The sequence below is a fragment of the Mastomys coucha genome, unplaced genomic scaffold (assembly GCF_008632895.1).
Source record: "Mastomys coucha isolate ucsf_1 unplaced genomic scaffold, UCSF_Mcou_1 pScaffold21, whole genome shotgun sequence".
Lineage (NCBI taxonomy): Eukaryota > Metazoa > Chordata > Mammalia > Rodentia > Muridae > Mastomys > Mastomys coucha.
This window is the reverse complement of record NW_022196904.1, coordinates 26,143,194-26,160,863: the sequence shown is the minus strand read 5'-3', so window position 1 is coordinate 26,160,863 and position 17,670 is coordinate 26,143,194. Positions and strand designations below refer to the sequence as shown.

Genomic DNA, 17,670 nt, shown 5'->3' with positions numbered 1-17,670 from the left:
GCAGCAGCAGCAGCAGCAGCAGCAGCAGCAGCAGCAGCAGCAGCAGCAGCGCCATCCTTCAAGTGCTCCCCTTGGTTACAGGTAGACCCATGGAGGGAATCTCTGCCTAGAGCCCCTGGCCCAGGTGCTCCTCAGTGACTAGGTAGGCAGGATATATATATATATATATATATATGCCAGCAGCATATCCCTATCCCCAAATCCTCAGTGTACTCTCATGAGAACAGTCCCATCCTGGGGTCCTCCTATGTCTGCAGAGAACTGGCACTGCCCTCTAAGAGCTGTCACAGAGATGCAGAGCACTAGTGCCAGGCCAAGACCCAAGGAGAACACCATACTGTGGCCTGGACCAGAGGCAGGCACTCAGCTGCTGTCTGCCTCAGCCCTGTGGACCCAGGGTTGGGCACCAGGGCAGTAGCTGTAGTGGGTGGGGGGAGGGGGAAGGAGGAGGCTAGCAGTCATTATCACACAGACAGCACATGCTTCATTTCACTTTTTGGGTGACCAGTGTCTTGTGATGTCTGTGAGCACTGTCTAGACTAACGCTTTTTAACCATGGGTTGTGACGTCAATGGAGTGGGTGAGGCCACAAACAGTGACAAACTAAACAAAAGGGACAGAAAGCAGGTGGAAAGGGCCTCTGCTTATGGCCAGGAGGCAAATCTGCAAATATGAGCCCTAGTTTGAAGGCTAATGGTCTTCTGGGATGGGACACTGAAGGCCTCCACCAACTCATCCAGACAGACAGGGCCTTGTGTTTGCTGAACTCTCTCACCCAAATGCTGGCTTATGTGCCCCCTAGGAAAAGCTCTGTTAGGGGCCCCCTAGTGGTCACCAAGCATCCCTTTGGAAATAACAAGGCTGGGGAGGGGATAGGAGTTGAGCCTGGCAGCAGGCAGCTAGTCCTGGATGACATTCTCTAAAGTCTACTGGAATACTGCACACAGAAAAGATGAACCTTGGATTCCCTACCAGCACCACCACCACGCCCCTTTACTCCAGGCCTTCTGCAACAGGGGAAGAGCCCCCGGGCAGATTCACTCTGCCTGGGGCCACAATTGGCAGCCTAACACACAACTAGAACAGACACAATCATTTTATCCAATGCAGGGCTCAAGAGATGCAGGGTCTTGCTAAAGCCCTTGGTCCTGTAGCCAGGGCGGGGAATTAGCTCACCTGTAGTGGCAAAAGCAAGATAGTCTGGATGACACCCTGGCTCCAGCTGTGACCCAGATGGAGTGACAATGGCACAGTTCTGGGGACCCTTAAGTACTAACTGTCCTGGGATGAAACTACTCTCATTTCTCTGGGTTTTGGTGACCTCTGGACATAGCCATTACCAGAGCAGGGAGACAGATGAGGCCAGAGGCCACAGCAGGGATGGATAGGGAGAGGCACTGGCAAGTTGCTGACTGCAGAGCTAGAATAGGCCTGACCCTAGGTGGACTGCAGGCCCACCTCCCACACCCCAGGTCAGCATAACAAACCACAACCCAGAAGACCTGGATGAGTCCTGAAGCTACACTGCCCTCTTCTGGCCAATGTTGGAAAGCCCTGTACACCATCAGCCAGACCTGGAGCACATGTGCTCTAATGGTTTTGGAGACAGGGCATGACAGGTAGGGCGACAGGCAGCTGAGGAGGCATGCCCCACCTGCTTCCCAAATCAGAGCCCCCACTGAGGAGTGAGTTTGGGGTGAGCTTGCATAGGAGTCAGGAGAAGCACGTAGGAGAGTCTTGCATAGGAGTAACTCAACCTGGGATGCCCTGCTTCCTGGTGGGTTTAGGCACAGTTGGTACTTTTCCTGTTGGCCAAGGTGCAGCCTTTGTCTGTGTTAGATGCCCACAGTCTGAGCTGGCTGCGGGAGGGCTCAGAGAGGTATCTGAGGACCACTCCTTACCCAGAGCCAGTGGGCCATGGCTCCTTCCCTGCTTCTCTAGGCTAGAGGTGTTCACACCCACTTGCCTGGAGCTAGATGCAATGTGGAGCATCTTCTGTGGCCTCTTGCTCAGGAAGGGCCTCCTGTGATCCTGCCAACACCATCCTTTATATGAACAAGCTGGAAGCACCAACCAACAAGGCTGCCACACTTGGCAAGCTGGGTCATCAAAGCTCTGCCTGCTTGTCTTGAAAAAGAAAAAATGCAGCCGATGCTTCCTGCAGGAGGTGACCCGACCAGCGGGTTCAGGGGAACTCCAGGGACACAGCTGGAAGGTGCTCTGGGAGCCAACAGGAAAACGGTGAGACACTTAACAGCAGCCACAGGCCATGTACAGACAGGCCTCATGGCAGTGAACTGGGCTGACAAGAGACCCAGACTCTGAAGCCACACATATTCCCATGCCTTCCCTAGGATCTACACAGAGCAGCTGGGCATGGGATGTGGCCCAGAACCTACCTGGGAGCTACTGGCTGGGATGTGGGATGGCCTGAAGCTCTTGGATGACAAACTTGATCTGCAGCACAGACCAGCCTGGGCAACATCTAGACCTCACGAGTGACGATTGTGGCCCATAGCTAAGTGGCCCTATCTGACTTTCAGCTCCACCTAAGGTTCACATGAGTGGACACAGTGGTGCATGCCTGTAATCTGAGCACTTGGGAGCCCATGGCGGGGCAGCGATGGGGCTGGTATAAATTAAGGCCAGCCTAGGCTACAGTGTGAGACCCTAGTTAAACTGTTAAAAGAAAACTTGTCCAAATAAAGTAGGCCTGATTTGTGTTCTGCCCTGGCCCAGGGCTGGACAATGTACTTCGGAGACACAGAAAGCAGGAAGAAGCCCAGCCTGCTTGGCTTTGCAGTTCTGCCTCAGCTTTCATGACTCTGAGCCCTTGGAGCCAGGTGCTGTAGGACCCCCCTAGACAGACAGAAAACCTGAGGTAGGAGGGAAGAGCCTTTTGGCTCCTGGTGCACTTCTGTGGGTGTATCCTGAGAAGCGTGGGTGCACTCACCCCTGGACTAAAAGAGACTAAAAAAAGGGGCTGTCACTCAGCACCTCCCCCTCACAGCTCTGAACCAGCTCTGACTCCCCAAAGAGCCCTATTACTGTTAACATAGCTTGCTTGTCAAAAGCTAGGTGGAACACAGAGCCCATCCCTGTCTTGGTGCCTGGAACCCATGCCCTGTCCCAGGGGCACTCAACTTTGGGACAGCCTCCAGTTTATGCACATATTCTGGTCCCCTACCTCATGATGAAGTATTGTGGCTTTATGTTAGGATAACAGTGTGATTTATTATTTACCAAACGCGCTAGGTGCTTAGCAGATCAATTTCAATAAAACAATGGATTATAAATGCCGCCAGCAATCTGGCAGTAGCAGTAATCAACAAAACATGTTCTAAATGCTGCATAATAAATTGACTATAATAAACTCATAATGATTCCACTGGCTACATTTCAAAGTTAGCACTAGAAAAACAAAATCACCTATTTGAGTTTGGCATGAATGTCCCTGGGTTTCCTCAGATCACTCCTGTCCACAGCTGTATCAGGAGATGCAGGTGCCACATGCTGTCCATGAGGGCTGAGGTCACAGGTCACAGCAGCTGGGCCATGTAGAGGCCCACAGTATATAGGCCCCGGATGGCCCCTGCCTATCTCTGGGATTCCCAGAGGGATTCCCAGAAATGCAGGTAGGGCTGGCCTTCTTACAGGGCAAGAATCCCCTTTTGGACAGATAAAGTAGAAAGTGAAGTAGCTGCTTCCTCTGAGGTGTGCTGAACTCAGGAAGAGTCAAATTCATGGCCAAGGTGGGCTCCAACCAGAGCTCCCCTGGGATGGCAGGCACCTCAGCCTCTGCCCCAGGACTGGGTTCTAGAGCCCTGTTCTTTGATCCTAGTAGCATAGGCTAGAGCCAGAGAGCATCAGAAAAGCTCTTGGAAAAGCAGTGGGAATTTGCAGTATGGGCCAAAGTGTCAGCTCCTTAGAGGCAGAGGCAGGAGGATTGAAACTTCAAGTCCTACCTGGAAGACTTAGTAAGACTGTCCCAAAATAACAAGTGAGAGGAGGGCTGACAGTAGGTATGGCTCAACGCTAAAGTATTTGCCAAACATGCTTAAGGCCCCAGGTACTAGGGAGTAAGTACCATGAGGCCTGGGTGAGAGGTGGAGGAGGTCAGAGAGGGGGACGCTTGGGGCAGTCAGAGAGTCTGAAGAGACTGGGTGGCCTTGTGCTGAGCCAAGTCTGAGGCAGCCAATCCTATCCCCAATCCCTATGACCACGCGTGTGCCCAGCACCCTGCTGTATCTCAGCCACTCCAGCCCCAGCCGGCACCCAGCTGAGCCTGCCACCTAGAGGCAGCTCTCACAGCTCCCAGGCCTACACACAGGCTGTGTGTGGACATCTGTTTTGTGGACTTGTGCTGCTAGACAAGCCAGGGAGACTCATACTGACTGAGGTCCTGTTGTTGGCCAGTCATGTGCCAGCACGGACCCTGGGGTTGAGTGCTTATCTCATATTTGGTAGTCACTATTCAAAGCATGGAGTCTCTCTCTGAAGCTCATTATCTGCCTGTCTGTGCCTGTCTGAGCCCTAGGTAGACGTGGGCTCCCATGACCGGCAGCAGGGCCAAAGCCACACAGTGAACAGTAGTCACAGGAACCCGAGGCCAAGTGGCTGAGAAGGAAACTGATGGTTCAGCCGGGCACCCTCCAGCCAACCCAAGAGTAGGCTGTGCCACTGCCAAGGAGCCCAAACAATGTCTAAAAACCAGCCAGGCAGGGTATTTTATGCCTGTAATCCCAGCACCTGGGAGGTAAAGGTAGGAGGATTGCTAAGTTCTTGGCCAGCTCTAGCTAGACCTTCTATCAACAAAACAAAACAAAACAAAACATAGACATTTAAGAACCAGGCAGAGTCCTTCGGCTCACTTGATGCTCACATCACATCTGATGGCTAAGGCAAGATGGCTGTGTGGCTTGTGAGCAAGCTCCAGACTTCAAGGTGGCCCTTAGCAGCCCGGCATGGCTTGAGCCAGCCCTGGTCAATGTCTGGTGGGGATCATAGAGTAACCATTAGGAACAGCTGTATCAGTGAGTGCATATGTCTCCAAGCCCAAGGATGGCAGTCCAGTATGCTCTGCCTGCATCTGCCCTATGTGGCCTTGTGAGGAACTGAGGGTAAGGCAGAGCCGAAACAATGGGCTGCATGCAGTGAGGAGCCTGGTGGTCAAGGATAATAGGTTTTAGGGTGGGGAGCACCAAGCATAGGGAACTCAATGGTTAGAAAGGACAGCCTGAAAAAAGGTGGGGCATAGTAAAAAAAGCTCCCCAAACCCCTTCACAATTCCACTGGAGACTACTTGAAATCTTGTTGGCCTCATGGTGCTTGTTTATAGGGTGCAGGTCTTAGGCCTGGAGAAGTTAGCATGCAGGCTGACAGCTATAGCAGAGAAGTCTGGGCTGAGTGCAGGCCCAAGGCTTTGATGTAGCTAACCCTCTTGGGACAGGGGCCCAGATGTGGAGCATCTACCTTTGTCCTGGCTATTCATATGCACAGTGGGGTGACAGCAGCTCAGCCTCACTTACCAAATATCTCCATCCTTGATCGTCCGGTCATTGGGGGCCCCGGCATGGCCATAGTGCAGCACGGCCGCGTTCTCACCGCTGTAAAGAGCCACAGAAGGTGGTTAAGAGCTCACTGTCACCCAGCAGTCCCTGGAGGCTGGGCCAGGGCCACAGCCAGGGGTAGAGGAACACTGTTCCTGCCTGACAGAGAGCTAGGAGCAGCTCCTTGGGTCTGACAGCTGCCTTCTGGGCTGAGGGTGTAGGCAGCACATGCAAAGATCAGAGGCTCATGAGCCTGGAGAAGGGCTGAAGGCAGGGAGGTCTCACAGGAAGGGTGCTGGTGGTTTCTGGAACACCTTGGTCCTATCCAGGGCCAGTGTGGCTCCTTGTTCCATATTCCATGCAGGTACCCTAATGAGCTGCCCTTTAGGAAGAACTTACAAGTATAGGGGGGGGACACTTGGGTGTAATATTCATGGCTCCGTTTTGGAGTCTCGGGAATCATAAAAGTAGAAATAATGATTTTCCTCTCTATCTACCAGAGAAGCACATTTCCAAGGACTGAGATGCTCGGATGTATTATTCATGTGCAAGGATGCTCACTCACATCAGCAGGAGTGCCAACTTCTGTCCAGGCTGCACAGGGACAGGCTGGAAGGCCAGAGCTTGGAAGGCTAGCCTGGGCCAGCCCAGACACGAGAGACTACCTACACCCGCGAGAGGCGGCTCGGACCAAGCTCTGTTTTTACAGGTACACTCGCACCTGTAACCAGCAACTCACGCAGCTATGCATGCCCTAAGACTGCAGCAATGCAGTCAAAGCCAATGGCTGTCTCTACGGCCATGGTTAGTTCTACAGTGTATATACACTAAAGCATAGCCCATCGTGTGCGGATGATACAGCCTCAGTGTGCCACAGAGACACCCACACAGAGCCCAACATCTGCCTCCCACCACACACACACTCCTACAAAAGAACTCAATACTACAGTCCCTCTACTGACACAGCTCCATCCATGTTTTACCCCTGCTCCACACAGTAATCCACCCATTTGCTACATGATACCTAGAGGCTACCTGTTTGTCTTATGCTACAGTGTACATATGTGATGGAGCATGGGATGCCAGGAGTAGAGGGCAATGTACTGGCTGGCTTTGTGTGTCAAGTTGACACAGGCTGGAGTTATCACAGAGAAAGGAGCTTCAGTTGGGGAAGTGCCTCCATGAGATCCAGCTGTGGGGCATTTTCTCAATTAGTGATCAAGGGGGTAGGGCCCCTTGTGGGTGGTGCCATCCCTGGGCTGGAAGTCTTGGGTTCTATAACACAGCAGGCTGAGCAAGCCAGGGGAAGCAAGCCAGTAAGGAACATTCCTCCATGGCCTCTGCATCAGCTCCTGCTTCCTGACCTGCTTGAGTTCCAGTCCTGACTTCCTTTGCTGATTAACAGCAATGTGGAAGTATAAGCTGAATAAACCCTTTCCTCTCCAACTTGCTTCTTGGTCATGATGTTTGTGCAGGAATAGAAACCCTGACTAAGACAGGCAAGAAGACTTCTAGGCACTGGTTGGGGCACAGGAGTGAGCAAGTGCCCCAGAGCTAGGGGTTAGGAGGATGAAGTGCTCCCCACTGCATGTCCTCCCATGAGCCCTGGGCCCAAGACTTACCTGCAGCAAATACAGGTGTAAGAGGTGTGGCGCATGCCACCCCTAGAGTAACAATAGTGCTGGAACAGGCTGTGGAGAGAGACAGACACACACATAGCAGGGATGTTACTGAAGTCGATACAGCCTTGCTCTTTGAATGCAGATCCCCTACATGGACCTGCTTCTGCCACACCCCTAAGCAGGCTGGAGTTCCCCAGTGAGTGTGAGCAGAGGCTGGCCCTGGGCACAGACTCTTGATGGGGAACTTGACATCTACACTGTCAGGACTCCTGGGCAAGCAGAACACTGGAGCTTGACCCTTAGAAGACAAGCTGCGATGAGGGACTTTGTGCTCGAGGGGTCTCGCTGTGGATCTGTGACTGGAGCACAGCTGAGGAGCAGCATGGCCCAGTGTTATCCTGGGCTGCCAACAGAGTGCTGTGCGGATGGGACGGCAGGGCTGGTTCGAGTGGGCAAGGCAGGGCAATCTCCAGGGAGGTGAGGAGGTCTTGGGGATAGGTTCCTGTTTGAGAAAGCAAGCCAGCTGGGCTTCAGGAAATACTCACACCTTAAACATATGGGCCCAACAGCAAGGGCTGAAAGGACAGAGAGGCCTGACCCCAGTGCCAAGGGATGTCTTTGGGAGAGCGGGCTATCATTATAGTGTGCATAGTGACAAGGAGGGCAGGAAGTGGTCCAGCCTTCTACAAAGCTCGGCAATGAGAACACATGTGTTGGGGGAGGAGTGGTGAGCTGCATCCTCACACTGGGACCCCTGGGCAGCCTCAGGAGGCTGTCCAGATGAGAATGGACCAGACCTATCATATCAGAGGGCTGAATGAATTCTCAGTGAGCACAGTGGCATATACCTGTAATCCCAGCCTCTGGGACACTGAGGCAGGAGGATTGCTATGAATTCAAAGTAAGCTTGGGATACATGTCAAAATCCTGTCTTCAAAAATCCAAAACTAACCAAACAAGAACAAACACAAGAAAGCTAGGGCTGGAAAGAAGGCTCAGACTGAGCAGCAAGCTCTGTTCTTACAGTGTAATTCCAGCATCTAAAATAGAAGGCTCAAAACTGTCTGAAACTTCAGCTCCAGGAGACAGACACCTTCATCTGACCTCTATGGGCAACAGGCATGCCTATGGTACACATATATACATGCAGGCAGGTAAAACACTCATATACATACATAAGAATAAAAATCACTATCCCCTACCCACTTGACAATTCCTCACTCTGAAGTCTGGAACTCTCCCTTGACAGTGGAGAGCTGCCTTCACTCCATCCCAGAGGATCCAGCATATTCTCCCTGTTGGTCCCTGACTCAGCCCTGCCCCAACAAGCAAGCCTAGGTGGTCTTGTCCCGCCTACTAGTACTTGCAGAGTGCCAAAGGCAGCCCATGGGCACGCTGAGAGGCAGCCCTGCCTGCCCTGCACATTCTAGGCTGTTTGGGAAACTGTCTGCGTGGAGGAGTTTAATCTTCTAGGCATCGTAAACACAAATTATGTATAATTGTTATGATTGGGTATTAAGTAGTTGTTATGCAGAAACGGTTCCACTGGATTCGATTGGCTTTCAGACTTGCCTTGAAAAACCTCCCAGGATAATTGGGTTTCTTACAAGTGAAATGTTTCCTCAACACAAAGGATTTGAGGAGCTGTGGGAAGGTGGGGAGATACTCACTCCTTCCCTTAGCTGGTCCCATAGTCACAATGGGAGCATATAGGCCATGAGCAGTCAGACCTTAGCCAGAGAGCTCATCCCTAGGAATTTACTTGCTCTGGGCAGTTGGCCTCTACTACAAATCCTTGACAGGCAGCCTCAGAAATAGTTCCCTCTCTGTGTGGCATGCCTCTAAGGATACCCATGGAGCCTCAGTGCTCCTCAGCTTTCGGAGACTTGGTCCTTTTGGAAACATCAGGGGGCCACATGGCCATGTTCACAGGGGTGGAGACAAGTGGCCTATACATGACCACAGGTGCTACTGGGATTGTCTGGCTTCAGAAAGGATAGGCAGAGGGACAGCCATGCCCCTGGCATTCATGTAGAGGTGGCAAACATATTTTACCAGATGGAGCCTGGGACCTTATCTCAGCAGAGACAAACAGCCTTCATTGTATCCTTGGTTTCTGTGGAAGAGAAAAATCAACGCCCAGGGTTTCTCTTGTGTAGCCTTGGCTGTCCCGGAACTCACTCTGTAGACCAGGCTGGCCTTGAACTCAGAAATCCGCCTGCCTCTGCCTCCCAAGTGCTGGGATTAAGCCTCAGACCAACACTGGCCATCTTCCAGTCACACGTATGACTCCACATTCCCACAAGATGGAGTTCCAGGGAAGAGAATCACACTGATGCAGAACATCCACCCTAAAGTGAATCTGCTGTTCTTCACACTGGACAGAGACATGTTTTGTTTTGAATGATTGTCTGGACACCTGGCGGCTAGCTGCTGCTGGTATCTTGGTAGGCCATGGAACCTTGGGAACATGGGGTCTGCTGGTGGACAGGCTAACTGGGAAAGGGCCTGAGGTAACCCACCCCACTCTGAGTCCAGTTCTCTACCTGCTGATCATCTAAGACGAGAGGGATGCCGTCCAACCCTCCTGAGGCCACAGCTGGAGCTGTTTCCATTGCAAGCCTTTTCTGCCACAATGGGCTGATAGTCCTGCACTGTGAGCCAAAATAAAGCCTTCCTCCTATTGGCTGCTTCAGTCAGCTATTCTGTCCTGGTCATAGGAAAAGCAGCCAATGCAAAACCCAGCCCTACACATGTGAGGCCAGTGCTTCACTTCTTGGTGGTTAGATTTTTTTTTTTTCTGATAGAACAGGACACGTAGATAGTTTAGAGGTGATAATAAGTAGACTAAGTGACCACCACATTTTCTGCAGGCTTCTAGCCTGGGCTGTGATATGTAAAGGTGCCCAAGTTCTAGGGAAAGTGAGGGTGAGGCAGGGGCCTGGTGAGGAGCCCTGTTGTGCTTATGATCTGTAAGAGATAAGTACAGAGTAGCAAATGCTTTGAACTGAGCCACAGTTGCCACATGGAGAATGCAAGGCTCCATGCAGGTTGGTCTGAGCTCAGCACGCAGAACTGGGAAGAGTAAGCATGGGCCAGGGAGCAGAGCAACCTGACTCCACATCATATGCCAGCACTTCAAAAAGTTCTCTCTGCAGCTTCATGGAAAATAGATCAACTGGAAGGCAGAGGAAGGGTCTGGCTAACTTAGCAATGGAAAGGCCAACTGCTGAGGGGACCAAGTCCATGGTCGCAATTTGCCACAGGCTGCCAGCTGCCCCTGCGGAAGTGCAGGATGTGAATTGTTGGAGAGTTGCCGCCAGAAACCTTCCAGTCTCCCACCCAGGTGCAGCATGAAACACAACATTCGGAGCAGAAAGCAAGGCGCACAGGCCAGACAGTCATTCTGGGAACCCGGAAACCGCAGCTGAAGTGCCACATGGGCACCTGAGAGGCAGAGGCTTAGATCTAAGAGGTCATCCACACATCGAGCTGGGCCTGCATGGCGATGCACACACAAAGGCAGGGCGCGAAGCGACCAAATAATAGATGGAACAGTTAGAATGCCTGCTGGGTTATGCAAGGCACACGTATCTCAGGATTCAAATGCAGGCTCATTTGCCCTGGTTTCCTTGTTCAAATGGGAATGATCTGCAGGGTTTAGAAACCCCAAGCAGGATATAAACAAAATTCTCAAGCCTCTGATGGTGATACTGGAGTTGTTAGCAGGAGGGCACACAAATCCAAACTGCATTTCCTCAAGAGGGCTAGCCAAGGACTACAGATACAGCCATAGCATAGGCCCTATATACACACATCAGTCACCCTCAGGCCCCCAGCACATCACACATATCACACTCACTCACAAACCACATATACATACATAGCACATATACATGTCATACACAGCATTCACACATATCACATACACCACAGGCAAACCACAGTTCAGTTCTCACATATGTGCATTATACACATCACACGTATACAGTCACTTGCTCCTGACACACACATACCCACCACACATGCTACACTTGTTATACTCTAGATTCCATAAGAGTACATGGCACAGGCCATATACACACCTGTGATGCTCATACATAATAAATACATATTAAACCCCACCACTATGAGCTTACAGACTTATCATGCCCTACCATTATTGACTCAGCACACATTCATCATGCCTCTTCCCCCTGCCCCCAACTATAGACTCACACTCTCATTATACACCCCTACAACCACTGTGGAATAACACACCCACCACACCCCACACGCACTATGAACTCACACACCCAAAATGACCAATGCATATAAAATTTTCCATATACAACAAACAGCAGGTTGAGACCTTCCCTGACCCAAGGATTTCTAAAAACAATGCCTGAGACCTTAAACACATAGGGTATAAGTAATACCTAAGAGGACAACAAGATGCCAGGCAGTGGTGGCACACACCTTTAATTCCAGCACTTGGGAGGCAGAGGCAGGTGGATCTCTGTGAGTTGGAAAACCCCAAATGGACAGAATGGAAAGAACTGGAAATGACCAGTCTTCCCACTAGAGGATGACAAGACAGCATGACAGTTCAGGGAAAACCTGTTTTTTTTCTGTAAATCTGTGATTTGCACTCAGTACAGGGATGGTGCTAGATTCACACTGCTCTTCTGGAAACACTGAGAATAGGGCACCATGGGGGTTTGAATGGGAATGTCCCACACAGGCTCATATATCAGGGAGTGGCACTGTTTGAGGAGGATTAGGAGGTGTGGCCTTGTTGGAGGAAGCGTGTCAATGGTGGTGGGGGAGAGAGGGCCTTTGAGGTTCCAAAAGCCCAAGCTAGGCCCAGACTCTCACTCTGCCTACAGATCAGGATGTAGCTAGCTCTCAGCTACTGCTCCAGTGCCCGCCTGCACACCACCATGGTTCCCACAATAATGGTCTAAATCTTTGAAACAGTAAGCAAGCCCCAATTCAATGCTTTCTTTTAGGAGAGCTGCCTTCACTGTGGTGCCTCTTCACAGCAGTAGGGTAGCAACTAAGATAGGCACACTGACCAGGCACTAGGTTGCTGACTAAGGGACTTTCTGAAGGGGCTGCCAAGGTGCCAGCTACCCACCTGCCCACACACCCCTACGGCCTGAGCTCCTGAGGCTCTTGTCTACTTGGCCCTTCCTCTAATACGCTTGCCCAAGCCAGCCTCAGGTAAGAGTTGCATTGTATCTAGGCATAAATAAAAACCTAAGGTAACCTGGGAGAATCTGTGCAGTGAATAACAAGGTGGATGGAGTCACTACAGTGACAGAATGGACTCAGGGCCATTTGTCAGTGTCTGGAGATGACTAATGAGGCAAAACCCAGCAAATGCCCAGGCCTATGTCTGTACAGACCATGTCCCCAGGGCGAGCATTCTAGGCCTGCCTCTCTGGCCTTGAGAGTGCGCCTGGGCCCTGCTCTAGTTCTTGAATAGGATAAGTAGTCCTAGAAAATGCACCAATTGATTAAGAGAACAGCAGAAGGTGTGTCCTAGAAGCAAAAGTTGGCTGAGCCCCCCCCCCCCTTTTGTTAAATCAAGACTGGTAGCTCTTGAGGCTGGGGCCTTAGAGGTCAGCAGAGGCAGCTTAAGGAGGTATCTCTGGCTACACCATCCCCCAGGCTGGTCTTTGATGGACATCAAGACACAGAGAATGGCATGAGCAGGCACATGGGAGGGAAGATAGCAGGGGAGATGTGGGCCACAAGGCTATGCAGAGGGCTAGAAGAGTGAGTGCTCTGGACATAAGCTGGGTGGAGGCAAGCTGTGCGGCACCCACCCCAAGTCCTTTGTGCTCAGTCTTTGATAAATAATACGCAACTGCCTCCTGGAGTTCTGCTCAGTCCTGACTCAGACACTAAGCCCCCCCTGCCCCAATCTGCCACTTGTCACCTCTGTGTGCCTGATGGGCCCAGTCTCATTTGTGAAAAATAGGATAATGGTATCCTACTGCCTCTGAGTTTTTAGCTTAATCAGAAGAATACATGGATTGTTGTGACACACAACAAGCACCACATACCCAACATACCTGCCTACCTGATCGGAGGTATTAAGGGGTACTCTCAGGGCAAAACCCTCTCCTGTAAGAAATGGAAAGTCTGTGGGCATCTAGCACTGGGCTTTGAGAAACAGACCTGGGTACATGCACACACAGACAGACACTGGGACACCTGAACTAGAGTACTTTCCTGGGCCTCCTCTGCCCCTAGACCCCAGGTGAGGACAGACCCAGAGAAGGCTAGGGACAGATATGCCACCACCAAGGCTCTGTGTGTGTTTTAAATAGTATGTTGCCAAGGAGGGTCTGGCGTAAAGCCCTACTTTAGCCAGCAATGCATCGTTAGTGAAACCAGCACTAGCCGAGGGTTGTGTGCTGACAGCATCAGCACAGCCTGCACCAGTGTGGCGTCATTGGCCACAGGGCGCACTGCAATGACGGTGGTGGCATCTTGGTGCTCCCCAAGCCTCCATAACCCTTCTTCCCACCAATCCCGCCCTAGTACTAGTCAAGAGGACTTGACTAGGGAAATGCCTTCCTAGCTCAACCTCACAAAGGTCCTGCTAATCTTACCACAGGGTATACGTGGGGCGTCTTGGGCCTGCATAGACCATCCTCAGTCATTTGTCCTAACTTCTCTGCTCCTGATGGGTAGGGTAGCTCTGTGCATTGGCTACCTCTCTTGCTACTGTGACCAAACACCGGATAAGAAGCAGCAATGGGAAGGAAGAGCTTATTTTGCCTAAGATGTGAGGGTGTAGTTCATCATGGTGGTAGCAGGGGTGTGAGCTAGCTCATTCACAAGTGGACTGATCTTAGCACTGAGCTGGCTTTTTTTTTTCTTTTTTTTCCATCTAGAACTCCAGCCCATGGGACAGTGCTGTCCACATTCAGGATGGGTCTTCTTCCCTTGGATAACTGTCTCTGGAGAAACCCTCACAGATACACCTTAGGTGATCTTAACTCCAGTTAGGATGTTAGTGAAGATTAACCCTGGCACTTGCAATCTAAGGTCCTATCATGGAAGGACAGGGGCCAGTGGGTTCAGGCTTGGTGTCTGCAGAGTTTCAGATTTGAATGCTTCCAAAGCCTCAGGCTTGTTAGATGTACGGGTTGAGACGGCACCTTTTGCAGATCCGTCCTGGAAAGATTGATTGAGATCATGCAGGGAAGGGCTTTGTGTTGCATAAATCCTGGTGGCAGAGGGTGCTATGATAACACCCTCTACATCTGTGCACAGGGTCTGCAAGGACTTACGGCTCTACCCAGTCTGGGGGGAAGCGGCACCAGGTGGCTGGTGCAAAGCAGCAGCTGGTACTTGGAGAAAGGATGCTGGGATGCGAGAACCCCAGAGGACCAGACTCACTAACTAGAGGCAAGGGCAGCAGCGGAGTCTGCAGTGGTCATGGTGGAAGGCAGGAAGGTGAGCAGCGACTGTGCAGCAGCTCCTCTCATTGGAAAGGCCTTATCAAGGTACGGGATAATTAGCATTTTAATTGGATAATTGGGAATTCTAAATTGCCTATCTTCTATTAAGCATAACCGAGGACATAACATGACATTCAATTAACAAATCGTCCCCTTTATTCTTGACATGCTTGATTAAGCTGGGTTTCTGACTTTGTCCGTATCAGTTATTGGAAGAAGAAAAAAAATATGCCAAACTGAGCTCAACGCTCAACATGTTGCTTTAATTTGTCAAAGCCCTGGCTGCAGTAGACTATTAAAATTCTCAATTCTCATTCTCATTCTCTTTCTCTCTCTCTTTCTCTCTCTCTCTCTCTCTCTCTCTCTCTCTCTCTCTCTCTCTCTCTCTCTCTCTCTCTCTCTCTCTCTCTCTCACACACACACACACACACACACACACGATCTTAGAAATTAAGACATTCTTAACTTTTAGACAAATTATGCACAGTGGTGGCTGAAGAGATGGCTCAATGGTTAGAAGCACTTGCTCTTCCAAGGGTTCAGTTCCCAGTACCCATGTGTCAGCTCACATCCATCATTCCAGTCCCAGGGGAATCTGAAGCCTTCTTTTGGCCTCCATGCATGTAGTCTACTTGCAATACATGCAGTCAAAACACCTATACACATATACTAGAAATAAACCTTGTTAATTGTTTGCCATGGCGGCGCACACCTATACTCCCAGCACTCAGGAGGCTGAGGCAGGCAGAGCTCTGTGAGTTTGAGGTCAGCCTGGCTACACAGAGAGCTCAAGCTGACAAAAGCTTCACAGTGAGACTCTGCCAAGCTCCCCACCACCACAATCTTATCAGCCAGTGATAACCTCTATTAAATATTTTGAACATCCTTCTAGGCATTTTTAAAATGCATAAACACAGGTTTAAAAATATAATTAGCTGTCAAGTGTTTTACTGAAATATGACATCTATGCAGGCAGGATTCAGATCCTAAGGAGGCAGCATAATAAACTGGCACCACATAAGTGCCCCTTCCCCTTGTCAGCCCTTCCTGCCCACACATGGCCTGACTCCTGACACTGCAGATTGGGCTTGCTGGTTTTGAGCTTGCCATTAGTAGGCTCAGGCGGCATGTTCTCCTTAGTGTCTGGCGTCTCTTACCACCCAGAGTCCTGAGTGTGAGATGTAGGGTGACGGGTGCTCTTGTCTGTCTGTCCCTTCATGCCTGCATTTTACTGTTGTTTTAGAATCACTGGGACTTAACCACTCGACAAAAGCACTATAAGTGCCGAAGGATTTATTTTGGTTGCTTAGTCCCATGACCGGGGCAGAACATCATGGTAGAGGTGGGCAGGTAGGGCTCAGGAGATTTTTCATTGTAGACAAGAAAGAGAAAGAGCACACAGGAAGAGGCCAGGGCAAGATGTTGTTCCAAGCAGATCCCTAGTGACCTAGCCCCAATGAGTACTTCCTCCAAGTCGGCTCCCCTCCCATCTCTCACCGTCTCCCAGCAAAGTGACACATTGTAACATCATCAAGAGACTGGAACACTGATTGGGATGGAGCCCTGGTGATCTAGTCAAGCCTACAGCAACCAAATTGACAGATTAACTAACCACTAGAGGGCTGGAGACATGGCTCAGCAGGTGAAATTCCTTACCATCCATACGTGAAAACCTGAGTTAGAATCCCCAGAACCCACATAAAAACCAGAAGTGTGCATAATCCTTGCACTCCTATAGGGAGACAGGATGTGGAGAAAGAACCCCAGGAAACCCAAGGGCCAGAGAGCCTAGTGTGTACATCAAAAACAACAGAGACGCTGTATCAACATAGCTAGGACTATATCCAAGGTTGTCCTCTGACCTATACACCTGAGCCATTGCATATGCATAGCCGCATTCACACATAGGCATACATGCCATTACACATCACATGAACACACACACACGCTCACGTGCACTTTAAAAAATAATCACTGGGGCTGGAGAGAGGATGGCTCAGTGGTTAAGAGCACTGACTGCTCTTGCATAAGATCTGGTTTTAGCATATACTTGGTAACTTACAACCATCCATAATTCCAGTTCCAAGGGATCTTCCAGTCTCCATGGTCTCCAGGCACACATGTAGCACACATACATACATGCAGGCAAAACTCTCAAACACATAAGATAAAAATAAATACATTTTTAAAAATAACCATCATGGTCAAGTCTCACTGGCTGAGTAGAGCCCAGCGTATTTTTCCACTCTAGCAGCAGACCTTCAGGCTGCTCCCACGGCACAGCCATTATGAATGCTGCTACTGTAGAAGCCATCTGGTCTGTTGGGACCCTTGTACATGCTTCTCTGGTAAGCTGACATCTGGGAGTAGAGGTATGATGTCACAGGGTCCTATGAGGGTTCAGCTCTACAGAGAAAGAGTAAGAGGTTTTCCCGGTGGCCACATGCATGGAGCCTCAGATTTTTCTTCCACTTCTTACCTGTGCAGGGAGCCAATCTGATCCAGACAGGTATACAGACAAATAGCCTGCCTGGTCCGGCTGAGTACCCAAGGATTTCAAAATTCTGTTCCTGGTTGGGAGTCCCACGTTTATGCTGCTTCCACTCTGAGTGCTGTGTGCCTAGGACTGACTGCTTCTCCACACTGCCACGCCACTGCTTCTCCCCTGAAGGTACATTCCCCTCTTGCCTGATCACTGGTGACCTTCCTGTCTCTCTCTTTCTTTTTATTTATATGAGTACACTGCAGCTGTCTTCCGACACATACCAGAGGAGTTCATCTGATCCCGTTACAGATGGTTGTGAACCACCATGTGGTTGCTGGGAATTGAACTCAGGACCTCTGGAAAAGCAGTCAGTGTTCTTAATTGCTGAGCCATCTCTCCAGCCCTCTAGGAATGATTTCTAATGATTCATTCCCAGGGAGGCCAGTCCTGAGCCTGGGTAAAGAATATCTTGTTTCTGCTTTAATTTTCACATACATACATCTACTTACCATTTGTCTGCCCATCCATCCACCCACCCACCCATCCATCCACCC

General features: G+C 50.5%; 1 protein-coding gene across 1 annotated transcript in view; it reads right to left on the bottom strand.

Annotated features, from left to right (window-relative positions):
- Pepd (peptidase D) overlaps window positions 1-17,670 on the bottom strand; it is a 135,066-nt gene that overhangs the window by 16,797 nt on the left and 100,599 nt on the right. The window contains exons 10-11 of the mRNA XM_031386186.1: window positions 7,172-7,240; window positions 5,529-5,606 (exon numbers count right to left, since the gene is read on the bottom strand). Of these exons, the coding sequence (XP_031242046.1) occupies window positions 5,529-5,606; window positions 7,172-7,240 (147 nt within the window). The remainder of the gene's footprint in view (window positions 1-5,528; window positions 5,607-7,171; window positions 7,241-17,670) is intronic.